The sequence below is a fragment of the Syngnathus leptorhynchus genome, chromosome 13, assembly GCF_054491065.1.
Source record: "Syngnathus leptorhynchus isolate UIUO chromosome 13, UIUO_Slep, whole genome shotgun sequence".
Lineage (NCBI taxonomy): Eukaryota > Metazoa > Chordata > Actinopteri > Syngnathiformes > Syngnathidae > Syngnathus > Syngnathus leptorhynchus.
This window is the reverse complement of record NC_141207.1, coordinates 7,731,947-7,747,266: the sequence shown is the minus strand read 5'-3', so window position 1 is coordinate 7,747,266 and position 15,320 is coordinate 7,731,947. Positions and strand designations below refer to the sequence as shown.

At 44.4% G+C, this 15,320-nt stretch overlaps 2 protein-coding genes across 6 annotated transcripts in view; one reads left to right on the top strand and one right to left on the bottom strand.

The window, feature by feature from the left end:
- Positions 1 to 15,320, top strand: part of lnx1 (ligand of numb-protein X 1) — a 46,482-nt gene that overhangs the window by 2,818 nt on the left and 28,344 nt on the right. For 4 of the 5 annotated variants that reach the window (XM_085928844.1, XM_085928846.1, XM_085928842.1 and 1 more), the window contains exons 2-4: positions 2,395 to 2,658; positions 4,763 to 4,813; positions 12,076 to 12,200. The gene's annotated coding sequence lies outside the window, so the exon portion shown is untranslated. Of the gene's footprint in view, positions 1 to 2,394; positions 2,659 to 4,287; positions 4,428 to 4,762; positions 4,814 to 12,075; positions 12,201 to 15,320 lie in introns of those variants that run through there. The other variant, XM_085928845.1, reaches the window with a different exon arrangement.
- On the bottom strand, positions 1,993 to 4,378 carry gsx2 (GS homeobox 2). The gene is made up of 2 exons (XM_085928847.1): positions 3,994 to 4,378; positions 1,993 to 2,798 (listed from the first exon to the last, which is right to left on the bottom strand). Exons 1-2 carry the CDS (start codon positions 4,376 to 4,378, stop codon positions 2,449 to 2,451), a joined length of 735 nt encoding a protein of 244 aa, XP_085784973.1. The 3' UTR covers positions 1,993 to 2,448.

Genomic DNA, 15,320 nt, shown 5'->3' with positions numbered 1-15,320 from the left:
GTGACCAAAAGTGCAACAAAAAAAAAAGGGGTGATACTCATTGGTCACTGTATTATATATTATATATCTGGAGACATGTCCATCCATTGATGGAGCCTCTCCAGGGTGACTTTGTGTGAGGTACAGAAATATTCTGTATTTCTAATTCAAGATCCTTCCACTTATCCTTCACTGTCCGCTAGAGGTCTCTGATGAAGATCGGACGTCCTACCTTCTATGACAATTTCCGATTTAAAATCCGATTTTCTAAATTTCACTTTGGGGGGGAGGTAAAACTTTATTGTAGTTTTTAACGCTACCGATACAAATGTTAAAGTTTCCACGCTATATCCTTCAAAATATATTTGTTTTTGTAACAAGTCAAGCTGTGACGCGTTACCTGGCAAAGGTAACGTCACGCCCACCGAGTGCAGCTGGTTGCGGGAACTGTCCGGCGTGCTGAAACGTCCACAAAATACTTGACCAATTACGTAATGTCCGTTGTCTGTCATAGTTACTTGGATACACAATCATTAATTGGGAAATCAATTAAGAACAACCTTAATTTTCACACGTCGGACTCCACCTCTGATTGGCCAATTTTTAACCAGAAACAAGCTAGCTGCCATGATTAAAAAAATACTTTTGATAAATAATACACGCCGATAGTTTGCAGACATTATTAAACCAACATCCAGTCTAAATTAGTGCCAAGTTATCCTTGCGTTTCTGACGTAACCTTGTAAACTAGACGTCACCCGGCTATCAAATAAAGCGCGTTTGCGTCCCTCCTCATCCTCCCCTTCGTCTTCGTCAACCGGCAGCTGCACTTGCTGCTCAAAGGACCCTCGTATTAATTGTCTTTTGTCATGCGTAATTGGCCACGTTTTCAATGGCTTCACTAGAGCACCTTAAAATGGTCATTTGAGTCCCGTTTAGACAGGTAAACGTTTCCCTGGTGGTAGGAAAATAAATGCTCATATCATTATGATGATTGATGATAGTAAACATAAAGAAAAATCTATAACTCTTGAATGTTACCCCCTTTGCTCCAACGCCTGCAAGGCAACATTAATTCACTTAATAGGAACTTTAGTGTATATTCATTAGTTGCCCCCCCCCCCCCTTCCATATCACCCAATAATAATATATGATCAGCAGCTGAGTGTGAAAAGGGGCCATTTACTCCCACGCTGAATGGGAACCCCAAAAAGTTCACCTGCTTCCCCTCTCAATTAGGAATGTATCCCAAACTCCGAGAGAAACGAGTTAAATTAGGCGTCAGCTAATTTTAAGACCCCCCCCTCCCTCTGCTTTACCCTAATCCCCTCCTCAGAGGTCTTTTCCCATTTGTCCCCCCAAGTTGAAAGGTTCAAATGGGTCCTAATGAAACAGTGACTAAAACTCGCCCTGTGTGGGTCCCCGTGTGGAACCCTGTCGATACCCCCCTCCCCCCTCCCACCCTCAAAAGCGGTGTGAGCGCGCAGCCCCCCACATCAGGGGGTCTCCCCCTCGGGACAATCTAACCTGTCAAAGCCTTTGGCCACTTCTATATATCCTGTCGCTCGGGCGCGCTGCCCTAAATGGCAGCATACAATCAAGCGACGTGGGACCCCAAACGCAATTAAACTTGCTTTTTAAGAACCATTCTGAAAAAAGAGAGGAAAAAAAAAAATCTTTTTTTTTTTTTTTTTATAAGGGACCATTATCACGATCGTTTGTGAGCTCCACTCGGAATTAACAAGGGCTTATATCATGTAAATTGCCCTCTGATAAATAAAGTATACGGGAACGAGTGTGAGTTGAAAAACACAAATAAGTGGCAAATTGAAATTAAATTGTTTATTGTAATAAATACACATCATATCATCACATCATATACACATAGCTTGCAAACACATGTTGCTTACAGGTTCCACACACAGGTTGTCCTATATGCTATTTGATATTGCTTCTAAGCAGCACACAGTAAAAGGGTCAAAGTGGAAGACTTCCGGGCCACGAGGCCGTAGGACGGGTTCTCAAACTTTTTGGGGTTCATGTTGAAGGTGAATTGAAGAGTTTTGCTTTGACAAAAAGTAGTGCTTTGGCGCCATCTTAATGCAACTCAAAGAAAGTGAGTTGAGGAGTTTTATCTTAATAAAAGTAGTGCTTTGATGCCATTTTGTGGCATTTAAGTGCCCGAGAAATTTGTTGAGTTTCATTTAAGCAAAAGTAGTGCTTCAAAGCCATCTTGTGGCATCTATATCCTTCTTGCATTGGTCCAATCGGATCCGAGCTTTCGATTGGCCAAAAAGCTAATGTAAGCTGGAGAGATTGTTTGGACGCCCCAGTTTGAGAACCCTGCGATAGGAAAAGTCTGAAAAGTTATTTTCTTCAAAACGTGCATTCAAAAAAAGTTTTCCTCTTCAACAGTTTTCATGCAGGTGGAGGTGTCGGGCCCGTGTGAAAGTCACCCAGTCCAAACCGTCACATGACGAGCGCCCCGTCCTTCTCCTCTGAGGTCGAGGCGGGCGAGAGGGACTCCTCATCTTCGGAGCGAGGGTATCGCGCGTTCGAGCACTTGCACCCGCCGCCGCCTCCGACGTGGGAACTCCTCTGCGCCGCCTTGCCTTCCTTCTTGTGCTTGACGCGGCGGTTCTGGAACCAAATCTTCACCTGCTTCTCAGATAGGCTCAGGTAGGTGGCTATCTCGATGCGGCGCAGGCGGGACAGGTACATGTTGCAGGAAAACTCGCGCTCCAGTTCCAGCAGCTGCGTGCTGGTGAATGCTGTGCGCATGCGCTTGCCGTTCTGGATGTGGCTGCCCTCTGAGGTGCCTGTTGGGGGAAGGAGGGGGTCCATTATATTCCAGTCATTCCACTACGCACCATTAAAATCAATATTTGTAGTTGATTATACTCATTAAGGCTTATGTTAATTTGAGCCAGAGTATAAGTGGATTAAGTGGCCCAATTCGACTCATTATAAAGTTATACAGGCAGTAATTGTAGTGGCTTAAGTGCATAATCAACTATACATTTAGTTTTAAGTAGGGAGTGAGGAGTGTGTGATTAGATTTAATGTTGAGTAATGAAATCAAAAAGATGTAAACAATTGAATGTAGGATTTATTCCTACATTTATCCCCCCCCCCCCGACACTTTTTGGATGACCCAGTGACATTTCTTTTGCATGTTCCCGAGAAAGAAACCTTAAAAGAAGAATTATTGTTTGTAATTGTAGAAAATGTAAGTGTCAACAAATACTTGGTTGGGGTGGGGGTGGGGGGCGTATCATTAGGGCCCGAGCGCCAAATGTTGACACATTGTTTATTCTAATAGGATGCAAGAAAATGTCTCACTGACCCATCAGACGTGGTGATAATAATTCAGTCACACCTCAAGCTGGAAAAGATTTAGGTAAAATACTTTCTTCAACCATTGGATTATTTTTCTGATTAATATTTATTGATGAATATTTAATTTGAGCCTGAGAGTGGGTCACAGTGAACCTACAACAGTTTTGGCCTACCTGAAACAAACATAATTGGCCAAGTCATTGTTAGCTTAATCAATAAATAATGCAAATGTGCTTGCTGATGTTAAATTTTTCTTATGTTTAGATTCAAGTCAATCACGAGATATGCTAACTAAGCGAGCATATTTTTATTTGATGTGAAAGAATAATCAAAATGCCACTTTGTCCTTAAGTGACAGTTTCTTACAATGAAATCTAGTATATTTATTTGTCATGTTTAAAAACATATATATAGAGAGAGGAAATTCATGTGCTGTGCTGTAGCAAAGTATATATCATTATCATATATCATTTAATGAGGTATTTTAGTTTCTTAAAAAATATCTGCGGACCCATTTTGTGCCCCCGATCCACAGATTGGGCACCCCTTTCAGAAACAGTGTTTTAGCAAAGACGGGTTTCTCGCCAATTCACGCGCAAATTAATGGCAATACTTTTATAGTTAAAAAGTCACGTATAGCTTCCAAAAAGTCAGTCGCAAAAGTTCGAGTCTTACCCATAGAGATGCAGTGGTACCTCCGCGGGTCGCTAAAAACGGACGCCGTGCAAACAGGTGCATGTCCCGGGTGTGCCAGGGCTGCGGATTGGTGCTGGTGGTGGGCGAGCCGGTGGCAGTACTGCGCCGCCTCCGCGCTCACGCCCGTCGCGAAGTGGCTCTTGAGGCCCGGCGCGCCGCTCCTGGTCGTGTGGAGGTGCGTGGTGACGCACAGCGGGCACACGCAGAACGCACCGCTCTTCCTGGACGGGCACGCCGGCACCACGCCCGGCGTGTGCACGCTAATAGGCAACAGGATGTCATGCGCCGCCGTCACGGCCGCCGGGTGTTCGCTCGGTCGGGTGTCCTTGACGATGAGCGAATCCACGTAGAAGGATCTGGACATGGTTGCACGCTTCTCGATTGCATGTGATGCCCCTCGGGAGCTTGCAAAGGTGCTTATGTTTGATGGCGCAACAAAAGGGAGCGCGAGGGGGGTGGCTGGGGTGGGTGGATGGGTGGGCCCTGGGCAAAGCGTCACCCATTGCTGCATAACGGAACAACCCCTCATTACCCCTAATCAAACATCACAAATTGCTCGTTTTACTCTTGTTAATGTTTTTTTTTTTTTTTTGTGTCAAATGGCCCATATTGACGCGTTTGCCTCCATTATGAAGTCATTGTCAAACTATTAATATTTCCATATTCATTTCAGGTATATATTAAAACCACATTTGAAAAATATTTCTAAAAAGTTCCCTAATTTGACTGTATTTTGTCCCATTTACAGGTTTTAACACACAAAGTAGCAACGCTGGGAATGTCGACAAATACTTAAGACGTAAGTGAACACACACATCATATACTGAACAAAATAATAAATGCAACATTTGTTTTTGATCCCTATGATTTTTTTTCTATTCAGAATGGCATTTCTCTTAAATATAATATCCTTCACAAACTTGTCTAAATGTGTGTTGGTAAACACTTCTAGTATTCCCTCCGTCCCGCAAGGTATTGAAACGAGCCCTCTAAGATTCTATCAAACTAGTGTATATTATTGCAAATGCGATTGGACGACTTGCGTTTCAATCAGCCTTATTTTTGTGATTTGGTCACTTCCAATAACCGCCGGCTTTGTGGCGGCGCGTCTGCGTGGGGCTATTGGATGGCGATTAGGAATCAATTAGAAAGTATTTTTAAAAGTGGGCCGGCACTGCGGGTAAACAGGCAGTTATTCCAGAAATGCGTTAATCCTTCATCTTGTGACGATAATTAGCGGGTTTGATCCCCCCCCCCCCCCTCCCCCCCCCCACCACCACCACCCCACCAGCCAGGCGGGTGGGTCACTCCTGGCTTTAGCTTCTGCTTTCATCTACCAAGTAGCCCCTCGGACCCTCGGAACAACTCAGCGGGTCTGTGGTTCTGGTCACTTGGAATATCAAGACGCATGAAAAAGTCTCAAGGACTCATGCAGAAATTTGAACAAGAAGTTTAAGAAACTATTTCTTACTCAGTAGCCCCCCCCACCCTCTAAAAAGTTTGAAAATAATTAACCTCCATCACTAATGGACACAAAATTCAATTTGCATAAAATGCCAATGTTTGCTAATCATTTTAAGGATTTGCCATGATGATAAAAAAATCAATACGATTAATTACATTTATTTTTACTATTTTATTTTTACTTAAATTTATTTTTTACTTACTTACCGCCTTCTATTTTTTTTTTTTTTAGCTCTCATGTTGCTTCTAACTTTCCCTAAAAATTCTTTCAAATGCAACTGTCATATCACACACGGAACATAATTGCAATAATAAAGCAAGGCATGTACACAACACACATACACACACACACAAAAGCTATTTCGGCAAACAGCGTGTGTGTGTTTCAGTGTAAGAGCAGCGCTCCATCCATGCGAATGATCCGTGGCGTGCGACCCCCCCCTCCCTCCATCACACATTATTTTTCCATAATTCTGCACGATAAAATTTCATTGTCTATTAAGTAATCCCCCAAACGAGGCCCTTTATGAGGCTATAATGAGGCCTAATTGCCAGGGCCAGTGGAGCCACGTGGAAGGGTTTAGCAGGCATTAAGCCGCCGGGTACCGCGCAGCACAGCCTGTTACCTCGCCATTACTTTCATAATTCAAGGAGAAAATTACGCCATTTAAGGGCAAAACCAGGGATTTCCTATCATTCCTTTTTATTCCGCTTGGGCGGGGCCAGTATTTCGGAATTGAGATCATTCCTGCTTGGGTGTCTGTCAATGATGAAATAAGAAAGAAAAAATGGCAAACTTGTTTTAATGGTGTGGCACTATCTCTAAATATAAATAAAAATATCTATTTATAAATTGTATTATTTAAAAACAACGCTGCTAATATGATCATTAATTTTATGATTTTCCTGGCAATATGACGACTTTGTTCTCAGAATTGAAAAAAACAAAAAAAACAAAAAAGATTTGGCTTAATTCCTCTAATATTACAACTTTTTCTAACAATTCAACTTCAATCTGTCACCATTACACTTTGATTCTCGGAACCGTCCAACTTTTCAGCTTCATTTATCTCCACTTTCAGTCATCACTTGTTTGCCTCCATTTTGACTTTCACTCTTGAGTGCCTTCTCTTTTTTTTTCTTAAACTTTGGAGTGCTGCGGTTAGCCCGCCACTATTCACCCTTTTCACTTCATGATGGGCAATTAATCACAGGCCCATTCAATCCAATGAAAATTCAATTTTAACGGGGGCGAGGGGGGAGCTTTGAGAAAAAGCTGCGAATCTAAGTTTGCAAACTAAAAAAAAACACCTTTTTCCTCTTTTTCATCTGTCTCCATTGCCGTTGTGTCTTTATAGCTCCTCCCTGTTGTAAAAATACACAGATAGTGTTAAAGTTAACCCCCCTCACCCGTTGACCCCCCCCACCCGCCCCCTCCCCATCTTATTCACGGTCCATCCCATGCCATATTAAAGCGTGAAGAAGCCCATTAATGTTTTGTTGAACAAGCATCATTAACTTGTATCACCGCCTTTTTACAAACGTGGCATTGTCGAGGCGGGGCCAGTCTGCGGCCCATCTTGGCCAATACAGTGGGTGATTGGGCCCTTTATCAGTTACCGGGCAACAGATCCCCAATGCCCCCGACTCAAAGGAAAACACTCTGTTCCGCCATATAGACTTCAATGAGATGAACAATGACCCCGTCGACAACATAATGCCGCACGATGACTTTTCATTAACAATTATCTCGTCGCTGTGAATAGCAGCTGCAGTGCTCGCTCTCTGTCTCATGGGGGGGGGGGTCATCACGGGTAGGAAATTCTCAGTGAATAATTGGGTTTCTATGCAAAAATGAGTCTGAAATAATTGCGTCCTTTGCCACGATGCAAGTGACAAGCCAAGGCTGAAACAAAGACAAGCTCAACAGGAGTTTAGCATCATGACGAATAGACTAGAAACTATGCAAATTGTTTTACCCGTTAAAGATGAGAACTCATTGTTTGCTTCAAAATATATCGAGAAATGTATTGAATCGGATTTTAATGGAGAAATGTATCTTGGAATGAAATGGCAGAATTCAAATGAAATGATAAGATTAAAAAATAACGAATCGTATCCACACTGACTCCAACTGAATCGAATCATTCCACTTTCGAATTGAATCGTTCGCTTTGCAGCCCATCTATTAAAAATGGTATCAAATCACCTTTCATGATACGTGTTCCTAAATCTAAGCGCTAATGCTAAAGTCAATGCAAAATCCCATTGACATGTTATTCAAAAATTAGCATCGACCTCCAATGACATTTCAACACATTTCACACAGAAATGACGCTTTCCCATTTGAACATTAAACTTCTGATCACTTATCTCGTCGCTCAGAGTGTGCCATCCTGAAAGATTGTTATGCCCGGCAAATGTGTTTTTTGTAAGCTGGAGGACGCAGCCTCATAGAAAAAGTAAAGTGACAGCCTCAGAGGAAGAAGAGTGCGCCCGCCGAACAAAGGGCGGCCCATACAGACGTCCCGCATCAGCCTCTCCGCTAATTAGGACGACTCTCCTCGGCCTCCCAGAGCCGCTCGGACACTCCCGCCGCTCCAGACTGAAGTGTGCCTGCCCTCGTTTGCGGCGTCTCCCCGATATCGCCAGCAATTAAACGAAGCCCGGCCAAAACAAAACAGAGATAAACGGCGAGGGATGGCTACGGCGGTGGCGGCTCACGGTCAAGTTCCCACGAGAAGGCGTCGCCATTAAAGCTTATTGTGGCGCTACACGATTGTTTCCGGCAGACTAAGCAAACGCAATTACGGCAAGAAAAACAGCCCTTATTTCAATCTTTTCTTGCTCCACTTGTCAAACGCTCCGCAATTTTCGGCTTTTGTCGTAATGAGAAGATCTCGCTAGCACTCGTTATTGGGCTCCCTGCTGGTTCAAGATACTGTACTGGTTTATCTTGGTTAATGAGCGGCCTTTTTGCTTTAATCTTAATGTTTATATCTTCTATATTTCAGTTCAGCACTAACCCTGAATGTCCTTTCACTGCTTGGAGATTCCTTTTTTTTTTTTTTCAAAAACTGTATGACCTGGGTCAAAAATATCAAATTATGAAAAATAATAAATAATAAAAGTAAAAAAAATTTTTCAAAAACTGTATGACCTGGGTCAAAAATATCAAATTATGAAAAATAATAAATAATAAAAGTAAATATTATGTAAAATAAAAATGATAACAAATAAAAATATATAAATAAATAAAATAAAAAATATTGTTTTGTGGACCTTCTGAGACATTCATGTCCCCCTCCCCGAAAAATAAATCCTAGCTTCAGCAGTGAATGCTTGATATTTTAAACAATTATTTTTCCTGTCTTTTGGGTCACTTTTGAAAGAGATTTCAAATTTCAGGTTGAATGAATGACAAGGTAAATTTTATTGCCGGGTTTTAAGTTGGAAGATCGTAAGGAGTTGAGATGTTCCACAGAGAGGAGGCGGGGAGAGTGAGTGGTGGGGCGATTCTTGCGATTGAACGCGTTTGCTGAAGCGGAAGCAGGCTGGAATGTTGCGTTCGGGGTCTTTTGTTGTCAATGGACGACTCTCTGCCCCGCTCAGAATCGGGGACGTGCATCAGGTTAGACTTCAGGTTAGGCTCAGAGTTTGGGTTATTTATTTTTTTTATCCTCTGTGACTTGTTGAGCAAGGCAGTTTTTAGGGCCAAATATGTTTTTAATGAGCTTTATTTTACTTAGCAACAAAGCCTTCAATAGTTCTGGTGTGACAGTCTTTTTACACATTTTCTTGCTCCACTTGTCAACTGTGCAGTGAAAACAAACTGTCACGTTCATTATGTTGATTTTTCATGGCCGCTTGTGAACGCCTCATCTGAGTTTGAACAAAACTAGCGTATTTCTCTCTCTATCGCTCATCTCTGATGAAGAAACAAGTGGAGGCCGTCAGCTCATTTGGACAATGAAGGCCGCATGGCTGTGATTTGGATCTCGGCTTTTAACTTTGTCATCATGATGGGCATTTTTGCCATTCCATTTTTCCTCGACAAACGAACCATCAAGCAAGCTTGGAAATCAAGCAATGTGGCCAAACTTTCAATCATTTTCACCCAAATACCTAAATTGCAAAAAATAATGTGTACCGGTGTTATTTGCGTTGCATCGAATTTAGCATCATTGAGACAGCTGAGGTCGAGGTCAGGAGCTCCTGTCTGCTGCTCCTCATGAATGGAGCTCGCGTTTGCGCCCCTGTCTGAGCTTTGTCGCCACTTGGCATGAGGTCGAGGGGACGGGCTTGCAGGACCAGGGTGGGACCAGCCGCCATTTGTATGCGGGTCGTATCACCCGAGGCGGGGGGGGGTCCACTTTATGTCCCGCTCTCACCTGCTCATTTGCATTAAATCACTGAGTTGTGCACGTGCAAGAGCTCGGCTGCACCTGTCCAGTGTGTGTTTGAGTGTGTTGGGTCGGTTTTGGGGGGTTTGATTGATGTTGGTGGGCTTCAATAACATCGCAAGAGGCCTGTGAATTGATTAGAATGATTCTCAAGATCTTCCCACTGGTCTACTAGACAAACGAATCAGTTCTTTGGACTTTGAATTTCCCTTTTCGATTTATCCTGTGTTTCCTGAGGAACAAATCCGAGGTCCAGCAATGTTCCCATAGAACTTGTGGCTGACCGGAGGGGTTCCACTGTATTATCAAACGTGATTTCCACCTCAATATTTTGTTTTTTCCCATTGGGACAGAGTATCTATTGAGAGTCAATGATTTGGGTCAAAGCGTGCGCGTCGGGCCGCCACTCATCCCCGAGTACCGGGGCTGTCCGAGAAGGGTCAGTCGCATTCAGCAGGCGCTGTCATGCAAATGAACCCACCCACGCTTTAAACAACTCTTGGAATTTTTATGTCTGCTCTGTTTTTTTTTTTTTTTTCCAGACCCCCCCTTTGGCTCCGCCCCTTCACTTCTCTCCAAATCTCTCTCCTTTGCATTCACAAAGTCATTGACGAGACATTCAAAGCTTTTCTAAATTGGCTCAGCGTCATTGTGGCCCGCGCGTCGAGTCTTAGGAGGGGCGGCGGCGGCCTCGAGGACTGGGGCCTAAATATACTCGGCTGTGAAAGCAGTTAGATCATGTTCTTTTCATGCTCCGATTAGAATCAAATCGATCCCCACCCCACCCCCCCACCCATTGCCGACACTCGGGAGGTTTGAAGTGCAAGCGGGCCGGACAAAGACTTCCTGAGCCGAGCTGAATGCTAAACACGCTCTTGAAAAAGAAGCTTCACAATGGTCCCCGGGAGTAAATTTGTTTTAAGTGCGACGTGAAGATATCTCAAACTGTAGAGTTGGATGCCACCCGCGTTCAAAATGAGCCCCCAACTTAGAGGATCTTTTTAATTCACTTTATGTTTGCAGCCATCCAACACGAGAGGTGCGTTTGGGGCCAGTGGCAGGTGGAGGTTTGGTTGATGAGTGCGACCCGTCGGACACGAGAGAGGGCGGGGAAGGAGGAGGGATTTGAACTTGCTGACACTTTTGATTTGCACCTGCAGCTTTTGTTACGTTATTCAGCCGTCAGTGTTGCAACCCTTTGGTTGTGTTCTTTTAAGGATTTAATTGTGAGCCCCTGTTTATCACTTTAGGGGGGCGGGGGGAGGCGGAGGGGCGTACGCAGCCTGAAATCACCAAATTAGATGTCAAGCTTGCTTGCTTCAAGCTCTTGGTAGTCCCAGTTGAAGTTTTGCAAATAAAATCAGAAATGTCATCGTTGTCATATTTAAACACCAAATTGTTCACGCAGGTGATTTGATCTGACTGGTCTGCTAGCTAAATGCTAATATAGATGTGCTAGCGGGAATTAGCATAGATGTTACAATAACACAGATGGATCAGCGACACTAAACATTCTTCATCTTGGTCATCTTTGTAAAAATCCTGTTTACTTGTGCAACCAAGAAATTTGAACAGTCTCATTTAGCAACGCGATGACTCAATAATGTAGCGCAACATGTGAAACCATACAAAGTGTCCGACCAACATGGGGCAAGAAATGGGGAGGGGAGGGGGGGGGGGGGGCGGGACCACCCTGCAGCTGCCCCTTCCCAACTCATCCCTCCGTTCCCACTCCTATTCATCCCGCAGCTGCACTTCTCTCTCTCGCTCTGGGTTTCCCAATCCATCCCTCTCTTTCTCTCTCACTTCTATCTATTTGAGCTTGCGAGACAAAGATGGATGAGAAGCTCCTGTGATGGCCCACAAAAGCGAGTAGCACAAGGTGAGCGAGCCTCGGCCGCTGCTTGAGCTCATCCTCCATCCCGGCGCATATTCATCTAAATCCTCCTGGCTCGTTCTGTAATTATTTCCTTTAAAACTCAATTTATTGCTCATTTTCATATTATTGAGGTACTTTGCGTAACATACCAAAAACTATTAGGCCAAGTCACGTTGTATTAATGGGAGCTGTAAGTGCAACTAAGCGATGTCTGCCATCTACAGGCAATTGGTGCCATTACAACTTTAAACTGCAGTCCACCTGTGCATATTTATTTTGCGTTAATTTAACTGAATTTTAAATTCCTTTCCTCAGGTTCTCCGGCCATCGACGATATCTACATTTTGCCGGCCTCTGATTGGTTGGTCAGAGCAAAAGTGTTCAACGAGCAAAACACACTTCTAGCATCATGAACATCTAAGAATCAGCATTACCGACCGGTGAGTAAGATATCATTTCCATTTTTTTCATATTTTTGTCATATTAGATATTGATTCTGAACTGTTCCAGATGATGCTGTATTGAGGCTTTCTATAATTGGGACTTAATTAAAGTGTGTTGCTGTCAATGAAGGCCCAAGAACTAAATGCCTTACACGACTAAAAAGTTGATTCCCTTCAACGTAATGATTTCTTCTCAGGCCCTAAAAAATTGATTTAAAAAAACAAAAATGTGCTCACACCTCCCCCTATTTTTTAAAATTTTTTTAAACGAGTTGATTTGACCCAGAACTTACTTACCAAGAGAGTTAAGCTGAGGGGGGGGGGGGGGGGGCGGTCGAGCGGCACAGTATTGCAACAGATGCTTTTGTTCGGCCAAAAGTCTCAAAGGGGCCTCGGGTGTGTGGTGCGGGGGGCCCCGGGGAAAGAGTCATTTTTGTCCCTGGTGCGAGCTTCTCCCCAGCTGTGCCTGTTGCAAGAGGAAACACGAGGGGCAGCGGCGTGATGGAATACGTAAGTGGGGCGCGCGGTTTGGGCCTGTTTGCGGGGCGACTCCATTAAAGGGTCGTTTATCTGGCCTGTGATCCCATTGTGGGCCGCCTTCTTTTGCGGCCCCGGTGTGCCGAGGGGGGGCGTAATTGGCCGATTGGCCGCGGTCTGCCGCTGCATGCTGAGGCCATTTATAAAAGAAGGCCGTGAATGGAGCTGACTCCTTCCAGCAGACGCCGCGCCCGGCGAATAAACGCTGAATAAACGCGCAGGAAATGTGAAAAGGATGAAACGTCCCCAAAGCGTCTTTGTGCCACTGTGAAATCAGCCGCTTGAATGCAGAGAATCGCTCTTGTCATCTATTTGCCCCCCACCCCACCTTTTGACTTTGTCTCACCTCTTTAGACGCTTTTCTGTGCTCTGGTCCTGACCCGCCTTTTCATATTCTTCTTTTTTTTTTAACGTGTGACCTTCACATCACGCATGTAGTACATGGAGGCAACACAAGTGGATTTTCTTCATGCTCCGTCACTATTTTACATTTGAAGTCACATTCACACCACTCCTCCCCTTTTCAAAGTCATTTAACAAAGCACTGGGTCAATTTGACCCATTTTCGAGGTTAAACATATTTTTGGGGTGTGAAACCTGACCTTTTAAACCAAGCAATATGTGAGTTGGCTATATGTGGGTGTCAAATCGACTCACATTCTACGTTGATAAAAAGTTTCTTCTTAGCAGTAAAATGTTTCTGTGCGTAAGCTTGAAATTGAGTTCAAAGTGTTTCAGTACAATCTCTTAATATTCATCTTGATTCTGAGTCAGTGGGTCCATTTGACCCAGAGTAGCTGATTTTCATGACTGAATTCAAAAATAGCATTGTACTTTTGATATTGCACATTTTCTATGCTCATTTCTGACACATTTGCGTCTCAAACCTGCAAGGGGTCAAACTGACCCCGTAGCATGATTGCTACTCCTGAGAAAGGAACAGAACAGGAGGGTTATTGGCCTCCTAATTAAAGTCCATCCTCCTCTCAATGGGCTGGGAGGTCAAAGGCCGCTTACGGGGCGGCTGGTGGCCACGGGGCTCGCCCCTCTCGCTAATTGCTTTCCGATATGAAAACAATATCATAACACCGCTGAGGGAAAATGTCCTTCATAGCTTGGAGGTCACACTTTATTTTATTCGAATGATTATCATCGACTTCCTTTTACAGTTAGCGCTTTGCTCGGCCAGAGCGAGAGGCCGGGTTTGGGTTTCATGTGCCCGATTGTGTTCCTTTTCTGGGAGGCTAAAAAGGGAACAGTTTCTTATGTGTTCATTTTCCCATTTTGCGGCACTCGCCTTTGTGCGCCGTCCCTCGCGCCTCCCCAAACAGCGGCACGGCCCACAAGACTCCTTTTCTCCTCCTTTCAGCGCTCCTCTCTCGCCAGACCGCCTAGATTATGTTGCTAAGGAGATTTCTCCCTTTCTGCCCGTTTCTCTTCTTTGCCCTTTTTTTCACTGTTCCCCCATTGATTGGGTGTTAATTCGTTTTGAATGCCCCTCGATGCCTGGGGGGGGTTGATCCGCTCTACAAGGCCAGTGGAGGAATTTCAGAAGCGGTGGCTAGATTGAGGAAGGGGCGGGGCCGGGCTGTCGGGGTCCAGGCCTAAAGAGAGGCACTCAAGTGAGAACTGAAGTGGGTTGCTGAGCTGAGGAAGCTTCTTTTTGCAGGCCGGCCTTGCTCCTTCACAGGTGCTACCAGCAAAACAAACGCAAAGTAGGGTGTTGACAAAAGTTTCAAATCTATGTTAAGATTTCAAATTTGTCTTTCAATCGGGGTTGGGGTTTCAAATTGTGTTCAAATGAGGGCTTCAAGTCTGGTTTTTATTTTTCATTTTGAAGCACAGTTAGAGTTTCTACCCTGGATACGGTTTCAAAGTGAATGTTAAGGCTTCAAATCCAGGGTAGGGCTTCTATAAAGTCATCAAAGAGTTTAGGACAGGCTCCGGTATCTTGTCCAACATCTTGAGGAGAATAGAGGCCGTTATTCACTTCCTGTCAGTATAATGGCAGGCGTCCCAATACTTTTCTCCCCTATGTCTGTTTCTCCGCCCACAAGGCCGCCATTGTGTCCGTGTTTGCTCATTAAAAGACAAGAGTAGCCTTCTTGTCATTATGTCGGCGATGTCACAGGTGACGGCCAGCTCCGTGTCAATTCAAACCTATTGGGCGCCTTGACCCCTCCCCCCCCCTCCATGACACCTCGTCCCCCTCGCTCCCCCATCCCCGTTTACGACAGGGAGACAAACACTCCCAGCTGCTGAGCCTCTCAATGGCCTCCGACTGAACAGGGGCAGAGTGGCCATTCTGTAAGCGACGGGCCCTCGCCATCCACTCGTGGCGACGGACGATCACTTGAGACTCGTTGTAACGACTATTCAAGCCCGTCTTCAATGTCATTTTTTTTTTAGACGACAAATAGCACTACCTGGCTCCGCCCACTTTCAAATTTGATTTAATTTGCTGTCACCAATGTGAACCAAAGTCCTGTGGCTGAGAAAGAAGCAATTGTGTGTTTCTTTTTGGCCCTGTATTGATGTTTCTGTCAAATCTTTACGTGATATTTCGAGTTATTTGACTGG